At 40.5% G+C, this 17359-nt stretch overlaps 1 protein-coding gene and 1 long non-coding RNA gene across 4 annotated transcripts; one reads left to right on the forward strand and one right to left on the reverse strand.

Annotated features, from left to right (window-relative positions):
- Nucleotides 1-270: 270 nt before the first annotated feature.
- Nucleotides 271-9740, forward strand: LOC135491436 (uncharacterized). 3 transcript variants are annotated; one of them, XM_064777316.1, is made up of 4 exons: nt 271-681; nt 4219-7749; nt 8338-8612; nt 8853-9740. In XM_064777316.1, exons 2-4 carry the CDS (start codon nt 7548-7550, stop codon nt 8973-8975), a joined length of 600 nt encoding a protein of 199 aa, XP_064633386.1. In that variant the 5' UTR covers nt 271-681; nt 4219-7547; the 3' UTR covers nt 8976-9740. The 3 variants fall into 2 exon arrangements, 1 of the variants encoding a protein (XP_064633386.1); XR_010447824.1 differs by having other exon boundaries at nt 271-422.
- A 3-nt stretch (nt 9741-9743) lies between these two features.
- Nucleotides 9744-10908, reverse strand: LOC135491467 (uncharacterized). Its single transcript, XR_010447832.1, has 2 exons — nt 10700-10908; nt 9744-10348 (listed from the first exon to the last, which is right to left on the reverse strand). It is a non-coding gene; the product is annotated as an uncharacterized LOC135491467 (long non-coding RNA).
- Nucleotides 10909-17359: the final 6451 nt, after the last annotated feature.

A 17359-nucleotide genomic window follows, 5' to 3' on the forward strand; every position in this document is an offset into this window, starting at 1 on the left:
TTTATCTCATCGATTTTCATCAACATCTGAACATCTACCGAGTAAATATTGACAAGTTATTTCATAATTTGTTGATAACCATTGTAGATACATGAAGTATGGTTATTTCCGTATTGAATATGTTTTTGTTATGTCACTGTGATTAAACGGTGTCGGGCACTGGCAGACGATGTTGTCAGCCGCCGCCTGAAGAATTCTGAGCAGACGACAGCAGCTAGCGAATAGAACTGTCTCATGATGGTAATCCATGATCGGGAGGTGTATGAGGTATTGTCGTGTTAAGATAAGGTATTGGTTTCTGCAGCAGCTAGACCGGGTGTGGTTCGCTCGGCGCTCTCTTTTTACGTTTGATATTTGATCAACTGGCTGAGGAGGATTACATTATTGTGTACACAGCGCATGGGAGTAGATGTCCGAGATAGGTAACTTGGTGCGTTTTCTTTCTGAAAGATTCAAAAGTGGATTACAGCAGATAGAATTTTGAAATGCGGTGTGGGTGTGTTCGGCACCTAATAAAATATTGGCGTTGTCGACATTAAATTAATCATGGAGTTCTCAATTGGTATCAAAATGCGGGGATGTGGCGTTTTGCAAGGCAGATACTGTGCTCTTTTCAAGGAATAACGACTTGCAACTTTGCACCGCACTGGATTGGTATAAGAGACCCTTTAGATCGTTAAGGTAAAATGTAAAACATTAATGTAAGTTGTTGTGGAATCCACTAATCGCGTGATCGTATATACAGTGATATTAGACGGGTTTCGCAACACTTAGGAAGAGCTACGAAATGTAGTTCATCGATGATCCCGCCCCGCTCCCCCTCGACAAAAAACTCCATGCCGTCTTTGTTTAGTTAGGTGGTACACATTTAACGTCTTCTTCGACAACAACCCAATACACCGACATAAATTCGTTCGTATCATAGCTTCCTTTAAAGGGAAAATTGCTCATGTTCTATGTATTTCATACGAATGCTAAAATACTTGTATCACCACTTCAGTTGGACAGGTCAACTCTAAAGAAACCAAGTTTTCCTCATTTTTACAAAATACAATGTATATAACCCGAGTAACCGGCATGGGTATACCATGTGTGAACTCTTAAAACTTGCATTGCGATGACATTAACAGAAGTCCATCACACCCACATGCCGCTGTCGTGTTGGTACGAAAGACACCATATATGACTTGACAGCTGGCGGCACGCGCCTGACCTTTACGGCAACGATGATTACATACAGTTATGATACAGAAATGGTGCCAGCGATGGAGGGCGATATCCAATATTATCCTCCGCATTCCAGTTCAAAAATATAATTTGATACATTTCTTTTGCGTCTGTAGTTGTTTCAGTTCATATATCAGTTCATCTGATAATGATAACTACAGTGATACGGCGATTAGAAAAAAACACCAGTAAATCGAGAGATATTATTTATTCTGCGTGCAACCGATACCTAGGCGTAAAATGATATCAAAAACCTTCTTCGATAATGATGATACTTTCTGCACATATTTCCATGGCAACAAATTAAAGATATCAACGATAACTGATGTAACAGGTAATGAAAGTGGATTTACTAGTGTATTTATAAAAATGTCAACCGCTTGTCGCATAAGAATGATTCTGCTTCTATAGATGGTCGACAAGGGTTGATAGTCCAGAAAAACAGAGCTCCAAAGGTCGCTCTAATGGATTGTATTACATGTATCTGTTTTTTCTTCTTTTTCTTATCTATCTGATTTCTTTTTGAATAAAAATATACAAAAAGAGATTCTGCTTCTCTGAAGGTCTAGAAACAAACAACAACAATAATGAGGCTGGTGATTTGAAATACTGTAATATTAGATACAAAAAACTCAAAAAGCGATTTTAGTCATTAAAATGTGCCATCACAAAGCCTCGTTGGTGGGAACCATCTGGTTTGTCCTGTTTTTCAGGAAGGGGTAACTCCACTCTCCCTCAATGGAACACCAATAGTAACCTGTCGTTTAGTTAGTTTACATCATATTATCTCACATTTTTTTCACGCGCTTTGAAATAGCCAGTGTGATTTTTTGAGAAAACGTACATTGTAATAACTGAAACAATATCAAATTTCATTGGGTTACGATTTCAAAGAAAAGACTCCTTATCCACCCACGATTTTTCACTGAACATAATATTGAGTCATATGACATTTGCTAAACACAGCGTTGTAGACCAGTCAAGGCTGTCACTGTTTCCTGCAACCGAAAGGTTTTGACATTAAGGGCCGTTTGAACAAACAAGGACTTTTAGAATGAGAATCACCAAACGAACTTAACTTCGCACTAGTATGATTCTCTCATTCACGCGGCAACGCTTTCACAATACCTTTGTCTGAATTACACCTGCTCTGTATTCCCCACCAAAGATCTTTGTAAATGACCAAGACGCAGCCTCCGCATTTCCTGCTTTGAGTGAATAATGGCTAAAAGGAAAAGGTTTCCAAGGAAGCGATTGTTTCCTTCTGCATTTGCTAAAGGTTGCATGAACACGATATACTATTAGTCTTCTCTTTTCACCCTGGCGTACTTTGTATACATATTGGGTAAGTGGGAAACCAGACAAATATAGAAATACGTGAGCTATAAAGTGTGTGGGTGTTTGTTTCTTTTTATTTCATGACATGGAGAAAATCTTTTTTTTGTGTCATATGTCATGCCTTGATCTTGTTCCGGGCGTCATCGAACTGACGGAAATGTACGGAATGAATGGAAGATAATGGAAGATGATGAAACATGCCCAAAACTGTCGCAGGTATGTTTTAGGAACTTATTACGTTCCGCTATATTCCCTTCATTCCGATGAGGCCCTTCTTGTGTGTAGTAAAAAAGATTCGCCGAAAGCATGCTGGGATACATTTAAATGAGCCTACGCGACGTGTCGTGCAAGTTTCCAGAAAAGAGTGCATTGTGCAGTGTCATTAGTCTCAAATATAAGATGTGGTATCATAGTTGCGGTGTGTGTAGATGCCATGCAATCACAAGAGGTCAATCGAAACGAAAGAAAATTCTACATCTATGATGTCAGATCTATAAGGTTTGAGCACAAATATAAACATAATGTAATGTTGTTTACCAATGATCGCTCTTTAAGTCACCGTTTGCAGCACTCTAGTACATAAGTTACATTTTGACCATGTAACTTCCAGCTACATTTTAGAAACATTTGTTCTCAAAATCAGTAGCACCGTAAAGGAGCTTAATAAATAATACAGAACAATCTCTTAAGGGTGGATCTTTGATGATGTTGAAAACAAATGTCATCATTTGACCAGAAATAGCTCTTTAAGACGGCTACGCTATTTTATGATATCAGTTTGCGGATAGAAAATTGCTGCGTAGGTTCATTCATCGAGCAAAATTTATTCATCCTGCTAATGAAAGGTTAAAGACTAAAACGCGATGAATATCAATGTCATCGTCTTATCTACGTCATCATGACGTCAATGGACGGGAAAGTATCAAGCTTGCTCTTTGATACAGCAGACAAAATATTTGAATGGTTTAACCACCTTAGTATCTGCATCTATTATTGATACAGTTTACCAGCTCCTGGAGTAAAATTATCGATACGTGAAATACCTATTGTACATACAGAATGTATGAGCTCCTCGGGATCAATAGATTCATATAGTGCCGCCTACTACTGCAGCGCGTTTTGCGATATCACAGAAGAATACTAGTTGCCACTAGCCAAGTTCGTAGTCAAATATTATGAAGTGGAAGCGAAGGAATGGTCATCGTTGTGTGACATAAATGAGATGGCAGCCACATTTCGATCACAAGCTATAGGAAAAATATAGATATATGTTATGATTATCTCTGAAATTGATGAATTATTTTTCATTCTTTATTCGTCATCTTTCGTTCCGAAGGAGAGTTATTCTGAAACATTGAAACTAAAAAATTTCCACTGATACTGTGCAAAACCCAGCTCCATCGTTTCCATCCGTTGCTAAAATTACTGTCATGTACTGTCAGCTGATTTTACACTGTATGGACTGTATATTTATACCGATGTTATGTTACATTCGCTAATCAGATACATGCACTTTAGTATTCCAGACCATTCCATTGACAACTGAAAAGAATAGAAAATCGAAAGGATTGAGAGAATGGCGATACTCATTGCTGTGACTTTGAAATCTGGCTTCATGTGTTACTCATGTAGACTATTGTTCTGTCTTTTCAGATTGTAAGAAGTGTAGCCACCAACGTCAGAACTTAAACACACACATCCCAAGCAGTCACTAATCAATTCTTTTGGTCAAACGCATAAGCTGCCAAGAACAGATGTGATGTCTTTCAGCGTACAGAAGGATGAGAACTTCGCTCACAGAAGTTGCATTAATTGTCACCACGAACTGACTTTGAGACTTCTTCACGGATACCCCGAATAAAAGCAATAATCTTTCTTGCAGCAACGGTCGGAATTATCACATCTCGTCAGATTTCCAGTTGTGCTTAATTGAGTCTTGACGCCGATGAATTAATCTGGCAGTATAATGTAGTTTATCGTCAAACGTTTTGTTGGCACAGGCTGAAAACGTCTTAATCATGACAATTTACACGATGTCAACTGAATATTCACCCATCTTGCAGCGCTTTCGTTGCTAAATGTCTTCTATCACATACCGGTACATTCATCCTGCAAACTACATACTTTGAGCTGGTCATCCACGTAGAAATCATTACAGGACAAACGGTTCGTTATCTCTGAAGGCGCTTCATTACTCGCCTCGCTTCCTTCAACATATACTACCTCCAATCGACTGAACTGGCTGTCGCATGTCTAGGGTGGTGAGCGCAGGCAGTTCAAGAGGAACTCTTGGGTAATCGCTGATTAAGCACTGATTGAATTGGAAAGCAGATTGGCATAGGATTCGACGAGGATATTGATAGTTGAGATTCCACCTATTTGCACGTATCAACAGGTGTCCTGTGCAGTACTGTGCAAAAGTGCAAGGTACAGTGGGTAATCGGTGACGCTTCTTTGTCACTTAAATTATTAGTGGGTTGTTCCTTGTAACGGATGTTCTCAGTTGGATACAATCCTAAGGCGAGGAAACTACGATTCCCACTCGCATAACTTAACGAGCCGTTTTGATCTGTGCAAATAAGGAGGCACATTGGTTTGTGTCAGTTATACGATTTAGCAAAAATCTTGAGGTGAAACAGATTCTATAGTGAAATTAACTATATGTTTTGAAGCTATATGTGTGTATGGGAGTACTATTGCGTCAGCTACTATATACGGCACAGTAAAAAGGAAAAAATTTATCGACCTTCGTGTAACAGAACAGAATTTCTGTGAACGCATGCGATGCAAATACCTCCAATTGTTCGCCACAGGGAGACAATTTTTACAAGGGACCAGTGATTTCGTTGAACGGTTGAGAGAATTTATCTTCTCACCAACCTTTGCAATCTGACTAAACACATACGGCGTATAGCAATCGCCGCAAGCGATAACATCTTAGTTTGCGATCGATCGCTATTGCATTTGCTAGGAGAAGCACAACCGTGTATCTGGATTTTGTAGATTTGGACTTTATAGATTTCTAGTTTACAGATTTGGTGGGTGAGGTCGTGTCAAAAGCCTTCACAAGAGCGGATTACACAATATATATAATATAGGTACATAATCAAGTTCGAGAGCACATACATTTGTATATCGGAAGGTTGATCTAGATCATATAACTTTAAAGGCAAAGTTAAGTTTTGAGAGAAAGAATACTGATACCCATTTCAGGGAAGAACCCATTATTCTGATTGGCGTACGTTTGTTCTCAAATATGCCAAATAATCGTCACTGGAAGCGTCGCCAGGCCAGACTCCACGGTGCCCTACGCGGCTGGCCAAACAATTCAATGATAGTAACATTTAATATCGAAGGTCAGAATCGAACATTTAAGGCACTCATAGACCACATTCCGCAGGAAAAAGAACCCTACGATGCAGAAGGTGCCACTCTATACGTTGTAGCTGTGATAATCATTTATGGGGTCAGTATAATACTGATGATTTTAGCAACTGTCCGGGGTCGTCGACAGCATAGATACCTTGACCAACAGATATCGTCGTACTTCAAAGACGTTGAACGAATTAGGAAAAAGGCTATGGCAAATTCTGTTATCAACCAATCCATTAGTTTAGCAGCTTCACAGACTAGACTGGACTCCAGTACGAATCAGTTAGACTCATTACCATTGATTGTGGAGTCGTCTGAACCTTCCCCTGACGTGCGAGGTTCTCGCAATTTTTTCCCGAACGATTCCGCTAGTTCATGCAGCACCCCAGCTCTGTCTCAGTGTGGACAATTCGACGTTGCTGGTGCACCAACGCGCTTTGAAAAAGGGATTCTGAGAAAATCATTTAATAGAGAGAATTCAGCGAGTGCTGAGAGTTCGCCAGCTTCATCTCGGAGTGTCAAGTTCCGGCACGATTATGGGGTTGAGAGAGGAGCTCTTCGGCATCAGCTGAAGTATCAGATCGACAGCTTAGGCGTCCTCAGGCCAAAACTAGCGGATTATATTGACGACGAGGATACTGTTAGTGCTCCCAATTCTCCTGGACTTGCAAGGGTTCAATTCAAACCATTGGGTCAACAGCTTGGTAGAAGGGGCCAGGCGCGTGTACACAAGATGCAACAAGAACATGAGGAGCAAAATAGATCTGAAACGGAGGATGAAAACTGAAACTGATTTACATGTAATGCCTTGTGTGTTGACCGGCAAGTAGCACAATATTGCAGTGTACACTTATATGACGTACACTAGCATGCTCTTCTGGTCCTCGTTCTCTCGAAATTGTTTTTTCCCGAAAAATCTTTGGAATGAATAGGTATGGAATAGTTTATGTGAAAGCTCCACTCCAGCATCTCCATCTAACGGTTGAAAAACCAATGGGGGGGGGGGATCATCAAAGGACTGTCAAAGTGCATGATAACGTACATGTATGCAAATATGGAGAGTTAGATCCCATCCCTTTAAAAGGTGGGGTCCGGTCATCCAATACTGAGACAGGGTCGAAACGGTCAGTCTGTTCATCAAAAGTGAGGGAGCGTCAAATGTCAGTGTCTGCATACGAAAATGTTGGTTCGTTAGCAGCTGTTTTATGTGAGGGATTATATACCATGTAAACCGTCCCATTTTTGTACGACTCAAATTATCAAAGTACCGTACTTACTGTTGTTTTAGTGGCTATTAAAGTTTTTGATGTTACAAACGATGCTCGTCGGTTTATCACATTTGTATATATAAGTTAAAAAACCAAGGCTACTTCAGGTAGGAATCTAACCTATTGACATATTAATCGATTCTTGTATGGACAATTTATAAGCACTTAATGTGATCTGGTGCCATTTGGTAAGTAAATATGTATATGTATGATTCGAATTGGTATACATTATACTCGGAAGACATTTAAACAAATGAGGTCAGATATAAAAAAGAAACAATAGAAGTCTTGCTGAATGCCTCAATTCAAATTCGTAGTAATATAATACACGAGATATTAAGAATGCTGCTTAAAAGGTGTTTCATTTTGCTTGCTTGCTCCGGGCAAGTTCTTTGCGGATTAAAGTCGCTGGGATCGGACCTCAAGGATCGCCTGGTCGAGTGTCCATCATATCACTACTACGAGGCCATCTTCACGTCGTGTCAGCCTTGTGGGATACTGTGTGATATCAGCCAAGAGATATGCATTGATCGTGGCTGCACAGGTAAATCACTCACAATGTAATACAAAGAACTTCGTAAATGCTGGTTAAATCGAATTTTGATAATACTAGGTTTTGAGTCCGGGAAAAATTCAGTTTTATGAGAATATTGCAAAGGTAAAGGCGATTGATGTCGTTTTTCTTAATCAAATAGTGACTCAAGGAGTGACTAGAATAGCTAAAAGGGAACGTGTATAGAAAAGTATATCTATTTGATCGGTAAAAGGAAAGGAGCGAGCATTGAAACGAGGCGAGTGTAAGAGGAGTAAGAAGATGGGAACTTGTATGGAGAAACACCAAAAATAAATTCCTCTAGTCGATGGCCTTGAACTGTTAGAAGTGATATATGTACGGCTCCTCGAAATGTATTGGTGACTTTGACACTATGGCCGCAATTTATGTTTCCGGGGTCCCCAAAAAATTGTTGCACCTTTTCTGACGACTTGCCATCATTAATGTGCCTGTCCCGCGACTCGTATTAACGTTCTCATCGCAGCTCATGACGACCCTTTTGGAAGTAACTACAATACTTTATAGGTTTTCTGCAGGAATACACAATAACACTGAGCTAGATGTAAGTCGTTATTTCAGATTACTTGGAGCTTTTCGCTGAAGAACCAACGACTTCTCCTTCGACGCCGAAACCTGAACTCCTCTATGATATCAGCCCCAACGACCCCGACTATAATGACTACACAGACGACTACGCGCCAGACGAGTCTCCAGCTGCCAATGATTGTATGTGCGTCTCAACCTTCAACGTGATATTGGTGTTGTCAATCTGCGCCAGCGCACCCCTTCTGATGGCCGTACTCGGCTTACAGATCTACGTCTTCTTCTGTCGGAGGAGAAAACGTCTCGCAAAGGTGAATATGTACATGTATTGGGGTTTACCTGACATATGTGTTGCATCGCGATATTTGTTGAAATTGTATGATCATAGAAAGATTCGATTTAATAACAGCTACTTGGTAGTGGCTCTTCATCAATTCTGGTACAATATTTTCGACTCTACCAGCATATTATACCTTTTGATGCAAAAGCAACCAAAGTGATTTCATCGACTTAACCAATGAAGCACGTCTAGCTGATAATTCCCCTTTCAGAAATTCAAGATGGAATGCAAAGCACTAAAGAATACTTCCAAAAGACGTAACGAACTGTGCTTTACCGTACCAAACGGTGGCTATGGAAACGAAGGATGCGTTACAAACAGTGGAAGGCCATAACATTGTTGATGGAGCAGAAACACCGATAACTTCACGGCAGCTGCTGTTGAAATCAACGCGTTGCTGGATCTACAAGGTCCTCCAGAAAACTTCACTGCCAAAACTCACATCCTTGTCAGTGAAGTTTTCCCATTTATCGCGATCATTTAGTTTTTTGTTGAAGTATTGTCATCATACATATCAATGCCAATGTAGAAGGTTTAAAATGTCCTGGGATAGGAAGTTTAGGGAACAAAGTATTCTATTTTACGCTTACGCTTTAATCTCTGAGCTATTGACGATCATGGCCTCCATAGAACCATATTCCCTAATTTATCAGAATACGATTTACCCGGACACTTTTTCCAAGGTGTCATTTTCTACTTGTACACCGGTCGAAATAGGCTCCTTGTCTACATCGCCGATGCGGTAAGCAGAGTAAATCCTTTCTCATTTAATTACAACAGGGAGGAGAAACGACCCCGGCTTTCTCTGGAAATCCCAGGGCAGTAGCCAGAGAGAATGCATTCTGCGTGTACATGGTATAGGAGTCGAAGACTCGTGAGGGTTCCTACCAACTCACAGATGATGCTGATGAAGAAATAAGGAACAAGGATTTTAGCACGCATGCCAATATTGCATTGTAAGGTGTACTATATTGTTTAAGTGGGTCGAACGTACATACAATTGTACATGACATATTACATGACATAGTACATACGCTGTCTGGTAACCGCAAAGAAACTTAAATGAATGTACAAGTATACACAAAGCAAAGCACTTATTGCGTTTAGTTGGTGAGTGGAATTTAATAACATCATCGTATTTATGTCTTACAAATATTGTATTTTAAAAGAAGGTGTAAGTCCCTGCAATATACGCCTGTTTGGCTTTGGTCCAATTTGAAAGTTAAAACTTATATTTGAGTTTGATGAGGTCAAATCAAAGACAAATCCCTTGAGAAACCTTTGCCTACTGAGAAAACAGTTATGTACTTCAGTTTGTTTTGGCATATCGACTAACCTCGGACGCAACTTGCCTTAGCATAGTATCATTTTCCGTTGCGTGATCCATTCTGAAGCGCTTCTTGGGCACCACGGCGCAGGTCTTCTTGTACAGGTCCACAAAGTGGTAGAATGCACAGTAAATACCCTTATTTGCGCCACCAGGACCCCGTTTCCGTCTCAGATACGTTTCCTGCATATACTGGTTACCCGACTTCCGTATCTGCACTCCAACACACCATGAGGCATCCTTGCATTTCTTCACACAGGCCCTCGTTGTCATATTCATTTGGCGTCGACTCTGAGCGTTCGAGTTAAATTCCCCAAGATATCGGAAACCTAAGTCTGTGGAGTTCATCTTGCGGATAATGCAAGATGTCTTGTCATCACCTTAAAACAGAGTAGATTTTCATCAACTTTCTTCATTTGGATAGAAAGCAAACAATCAGGTATTCGTATGATGATGCAAGGGGAACGGGATGGCCGCGAAACGACAACCCGCTTCATCTCCACATGACTGAAGTTATAGTTTAAGGCAGGTTGAACGCCGAAGAAGAAGAAAGTGGAACTGGTAGTGCTCCGTAAAAACGTAGGAAAGATCTCTCTATGAATTGTATGAAGATAGGATGCTCCCCTGAATCGAACCAGGTGTGACGTTTTGGGTTTTTTCTGTTTCTGAGTGTTTCAGATCACTGAAGGACAGACTGACATGCACGTTTTTCTCTGTTTCTGTCTGCTTACCGTCACATAATTTCCCGTAGAAGGTCGGTTGGTTAAACTTTTCATTTCGATTGTCGTCAGTGCCGTTGTCTCGAGTTAGGTTCTTGAGCTGACTCCATGAGAAGTACCCGTGGTGATGTCCATACGTCATGTCTGGTGAAAAGCGGCGTTCGTATACGGCAGTTTTGTTCCCCCGTGGTTTTTCTTGTTTGTAATAGTTGTAGCACTGATAATAAGTTGCACCGCGGCGTTGACGACCGTTCGATTTATGGCCCATTGCGATACATGTTGCTTTCAGTTGACATTTCCTCTGACATTTTTTTAAGGTGTATTGACTGCCATAATATGAGCGTGAGGTCAGGGGTCGCTTAACAACTGTCAGAGGATCAGTAGGTATCAGCCTGCTGTTTGTTCCTATAAATATCGTACGTCGGAATTTAAAACGGACAGAGCAAGTGAGAAAATCAAAAAACAATTTCAAAAAAGGTGACCGAAAATTTAGGATAAAAACGTAAATTTTGACAAGGAAATTTGACGCGTCTTTATTGCTGTGTTTTATGAAGTTACCATGCTGCTGTTTACACGAGATATTTGTATTAGTTGATCCCAGTTGAGCACAAAGTTCAAACACTTTCTGTGCATCCATTTCTCTGAGATACAACATCAAAGACAGGCACATTTTTCTGAATAACCCGATTTAACAACCGCAGCACCCCTGGCCTGTGAGAGAGCATGCGACACTTACCGGTAAGAACTTTCTCATAGAATCTGAAGTTCTTATTGTTCTTTTGAAATGAACAATGCGTCTTTCGTGTAAACCAGCTGTGGTTGATTCGAGTCCCTTGGCAGATCTGGTCCCTCTTACACAGCGCGACACATCTTGCTGGGGTTGCAGTGTGAGATCTATACTGATTAATACGGTAATATTGCATATTTGGTGGCATCTGTGCTATCTTCGTCAACGTGCATTGACCAACTAGAAAGAAGAAAAAACTTCAGGTTTGATATGCGAGGTATTTTTTTAGATACGATGCGACGGATCGGAATAAGAAGAAGGGGCTCAATGATGACATTTCATTTGGGAAAATACCATGCAGTTGCACTGAAGAAAAGGCGGATAATTGTGCACTTAACCTAGGAAATAACCAGTTTCTTTTTGTTGAATATGTGTTGATGGTAGCACTTAGCTTTGCATTGGTGGAATAAGAGTGGACAGTTACACTTAGTATGAATAAATACCATGACTAGGGCGTTTGGTGAAAATTAGCTTGAAATAGATACCAGTTTCATTGGTTGATAGCTGACGTTGATTCTTAGTCCTGGAAAATACCATGCACAGATTCATTAATAGACTAAGAGCTGATGGATGACAGTTGCACTAGCTTGGCAGGAACAACCAGTGTCTTTGGTGGAAAAGGGTGCGACTGAGCTTGAAAAAGTACCAGTTTTACTTGTGGAATGAATATAAGGGCTGATAGTGACATGTAGCTTGGCAGAGCAGTTTTATTTGGATAAAATAGGGGCTGGTGGTGCCTTTTCAAGCTTGGGAAAGTACCAGATTCATTGATAGAATAAGAGCTGACAGTGACACGTAGCCTGGCAGGAAATAGATAAAATGTTTCATTGGTGGGCTGATGGTGACATTTCGCCCTGGAAAATACCATAAACAGACTGATAGGTGGCATCATGATAAGGGTTTATGGTAATAAGGGATAATGGCAAGGGAAGGTACAAGCTACACTGATGAAATACGTGCTGACGGTGTCACTTCATAGCTTTGCAGGAAAATACCAGTTAGGTTGGTGGAATAAGGGCTAATGGTGGCACTTAGCACGGGATGGTACTATTTCATTAATGAAATACGAGCTGACGGTGCCACTGCATAAGCTTTGCAGGAAAATACCAGTTACGTTGGAGTATTAGGGACTGATGGTGCAACTTTCTACATGTAGCTTGGGAAAGTACGACGGTGCCACTTACCTGGCAGGAAATACAAGATTTTTTTGTGGAATAGTGGCTGATGGTGCCACCTTAAAGCTTGGGAAGGTACATGCACCAGCTTCATTGACAAAATAACGATTCCTTTATCAACAAACCAGTTGATCAGAAAATTAATTGCCACTTCGATTTGAAAAACTACAATTACCTGTGTTACAAATCTTGTAGAATTGGGTAATAGTATACGACCGAAATCCAAAAACACGACACATCGACGTCGTTTTCTCGTAGCCTATGCCAGTACACTTGGCATTATCACGTGAGCAGGACTGAGCACATTGCTGATAGGTCGTCTTGATTTGTTGGGTCTGAGGCTGCACCCTCATCTTCTTAGTCCCCGAGAGTCTCATCTGAACAAGTCTGCATACTGAATCCGAAAAGAAATTAAACTTATTGATCAGTTTTAAAAGTAGGGAGATGGTGTCACTAATGAACCACGCGCAATTTGGTGTCATACAGTCCTCGCAAATTGAATAATAATGTTAGTTCTCCAGGCAATTCTGTCCGTAAAGCACCTAGGCCGATGTTTACTGCAGCTGTGGACTTATATAAGGGCCACCATCGCATGCGACGGCCACTCTCTTGCAATTCTGTTGTGAACTACACATGATGATGTACATTTATACCGGTTCTCCGAGAATTAAGGGTTGTCGACCTTTTGAAAAGCCTTTATAAAGATCTTCGACCAAAAATTATGCACTAAGAGGTCTTTCAGCGAAATTTAAAACCCTTAAAGGTCACTTTGATTAAAAACTAGGTTTTTCAAAAGCTCAAGGACCTTTATTTCTCCGAGTGTACATTGTACGAACTGAGTTATCAATTACCTCTTCGACTTGATACCATTCGGCACTCATTTTTCATCAGATCAAAAAGAAGATAAAGTTGGCAGCGTTTTCCATATTGGATGGCGTAACATCTATTCTTGTAATGCTCGCATGCTTCCTTGCACTGCTCCAGTCCTCGGGTATTGAGGTTGCGTTGGGTCTTTATATAATACGGAGCACGCCATATAACATTCGAACTTGCTGACTTCAGGTGACAGCGCCAATTAAGACCAACGTCTGGATTAGAAAGTTTAAATAGTCATGCACATCTAACAGTTTTTCTAAAAAATAATCATTGCGCTGTGTAACATAATGTACGATGTCTAAGAATTTGTACTTTCAATTGATTTTTAAAGATTCCGCATGGCAAAGCTATCTGCCACTAAGTATCATTCTTGACGTGGATTTTTGGGGCTGACGACCTCATGTAATGCGGACTATTAAAGGGGACGAGCACTGGCCCTGTCATGCTAGGATGCTCAGCAGAATCGCGTACTAATGCCAGTATACTAGTAGTTTCCGCCGCAATAATTTTCCAATTCGTGAAAATAAGTCTGTTTCGAATTATATTCATATTTTGACGATATTTCTTTTCTTCTGGTCAAGAAGCAAAAAAAAACTGTCGCGAGATAAAATTCGGAAATTGAAACAATTTGGCAATATAATGAAGTGAGGTAATGCCTAATTACATTGTAATGACAGTTTTTTCGGTGATGCTCTCGTTTCTCTATACATATTCATGGAGTTATTTCTGCAAAAGTGCATTAAATGAAATTTCGCTGAGAAGAGAACGACGGGAAAGCAAAAAAGGCGATCACGATTCAAGCACCAACCTTGGCACTTATTCAACATGGTGATCTTTGCCACGTATGATCGGCAGCCGACTCGATTCCTCACTATATATGGCCGCATAAAAAGGCAATTGCTATCTTGGAGACATCTTCGTCCGCAGACCGATCGATAATTGGTAAGTCCTGCAGTGACCTCGTAACTCTGTTCAACGTCTGACCATTTTGGCCGGCCATTTACCATTTTGCAGTTTCGGTTTCCTGAAAAAGGTCGGGACATAAATTGCCGCGAGAGACTATAACTTCCTAGACTTGGGACAGTAATTTCAACCCATTGGCCCTTAATCCATTGCTGAAAATTGGATGAAACATATGACACATAGGCTATACAGGAACAGTGCAAAGTACATGTATTTCCTGAACACACCTATTGCAATGCATGTAAACTCGGCCTACATTTATGCAAGTATCAATTCGTGTCTTGTACCCCCCCCCCCCTCCTCAAGGGTACGACACCTTATCACCCTATAACGACATCTTGAGGCTCAAGCATCACCCTTTTTTCACCAATGCTGCTTTTTCTTTCGTCAAGACATCACCATCAACATTAATCAGTTATCACCGTCATATAAAGTAACCGAACTAATTTTACTGGGTAAGGCTGTATGTTCGACAAGACATCGACACATTAGCATCCTTATTCTTTCCAGCTTCGCCAAATTTTCACTAAAGGAAAAATAAATACTACTCAAGCATCGGCAAAGATTAGTGGTGAGAGCTTAACTACCCTTGAGGAGGGGGGGGGGGTACAAGAAACGGATTGATACTTGCATTAGCCCCTCCTATTTAGCGAGTTTGTCGGTCTCGAATTTTCGATCGAGATAACCAGTGGCCTGTCGAGTAATGGGCGGCGCGATAAAGATGCAAGTGATATGTCAGTGGATGTGTAGGATTTGTCCGAATGAAGCCAAAGCGAAGATGGTAGCAGCATGCTTTGTTTAATGGCTTTGTTTATACGCTGTATCGTTATTTTGTTTGAATTTATAGACTCTCCACCAACGAAAAGAATTTGGACACATTTTATGTTTGAAAAATTGAAACTGAGATCGCACTGCAGTTTTTTTGCTCTGAAATCAAGACTGATGGGAACTCATATAATTCGTCAGAAACCTTAGACCAAAGTTCATAGCGTTGCATCAAATGTTGTTGGCAGTACTCATGCATCACCTCAGTTAATAGTCTGTATCAAATTCCATGCATATTTAGAAAGACTGAAGATGAACTATTCTCACCTTGTTGGCACTGTTTTCTGAGGTAGTACAACGTTGTCCGTAAATAGCATTGGTTATATCGAGGTTGACTCGAATGTCCATGGAAAGTCAAATAGCTGCATCTGGGATTTTGTGCACATTGATGTTTACACTGGTGTTCATTTATTCCCGTTCTTGAAGCAATAGTGGAAGTGATCATCCCAGATGCATTATCAGGAGTATGGGAAACCATTTTGCAGCGACCTCCTGTTAAAATAAATAACAAGGAACGTATTAAAGGCCATATATCAAGGTTTTTTGCCATTTTCTGCTGTAAGACGATTTCAAAAGTGTACCTAACACTTTATACAATACAGAAAACCAAATGCAATTAGCTCCATCCATTTTGAAGATATAGCCAATTATGTGTTTGACAACTTGATTACCTAATCAGGCTAGCAACTGGCTTGTTAGAGCCAGGCGGCGGGTTCAGCAAAAGCTGTGATGTAGATCAGGTTATCTGTACATGTCATGCAATCATAAAAGCAGGAGGGCCTTAATTAATTATGCACACCTGGAAGTAATGTGTTTCATTCACTATGGTGTATTGTGTGGCTCCGAATTGTGTCAAGGCTAGCACAAAGAACAATCGAATGACGGATGGGACCCATTTTCATGAATTTCCAAAGCCAGTTGAACGAGAGAGGAGGAAGCTGTGGATTCGGAAGTGCAAACGTTTGGAGTGTTGGAAGCCTGGGCCTTCGGCCAAACTTTGCAGTGATCACTTTATCGATACGGATTATCACATGAAGCCGGATATCTGCATCCAACTGAATATCAAATGCCACTTGTTAAAAACAGCTGTTCCAACCATGTCAATTGCATTTAATGCCCGAGGCTGCTGAGGTCGGTTGTTATACATAATGTGTAGGCCCTATTGGGGCCTGTGATACCGCATAGTGTCTTCTTGTGTTCCAGCCATAGCAAGGTGACAGCGACACAGGTCAGTGTCAGTGACAGCCACTGTCAATGACAGATTATTGTCATCTGACATCTAGGCCTATCTAACGTTGCACGGCATTATATCGTCACGTCAAGATGATTGTGCATAATGCCGTCACTTTTCAATAGTAGTTCAGCGTCATGACATAACTGGCGATACAACACAGACGAGGCGAAACAATATTGTGCAACATTAGTCTGTTCAAAAATCATACATGTTATGCATCTGCAACCGTCTATCAATGTCTTCTTTGCTATATCGGCAGGTCTGCCATGCAAATTGATTAACCACAAATTCTAATCACTTTCGTCCGAATGATCACTCTCATTATGATCTAGTGATATTAATGGCTCGAACATGTACGGCTCAACGTTTAAATATCCTTCTGTATCGACCAAAACATCCTCAAATTCACTGCTCTCACTCTCTGAACTGTATGCGGAAGCCATCTTGCTTTGTTCTGACTGGCCTGATCTACGTCATCAAAAAATCCCTAGCGGCAACATGTGGAACTAATCTAAAGTTGTGTGTGGTGGGAAATTCAAATAGTTTAAAATTGAAAATTGAAATAACTAAATAATGACTTTATTATTAGAATTTTTTTAATGTCTGGGATCTTGTTTTTTTAACCCTCAACATATTTCATGAGTATCAAGCATGTTTTCAAACCTTGATATATGGCCTTTAAACGACAAGACAGCCGACTGTAAGAAGACTGATGTCTCAACTATTGACGGCCACGTCGAAACAGAGGGAACAGAGACGTTCTCATTACGTTTTATCGTAAACATCCAACATACATGTAATATGTATTATAA

Source organism: Lineus longissimus, chromosome 1 (assembly GCF_910592395.1).
Source record: "Lineus longissimus chromosome 1, tnLinLong1.2, whole genome shotgun sequence".
NCBI classification, from domain to species: domain Eukaryota; kingdom Metazoa; phylum Nemertea; class Pilidiophora; order Heteronemertea; family Lineidae; genus Lineus; species Lineus longissimus.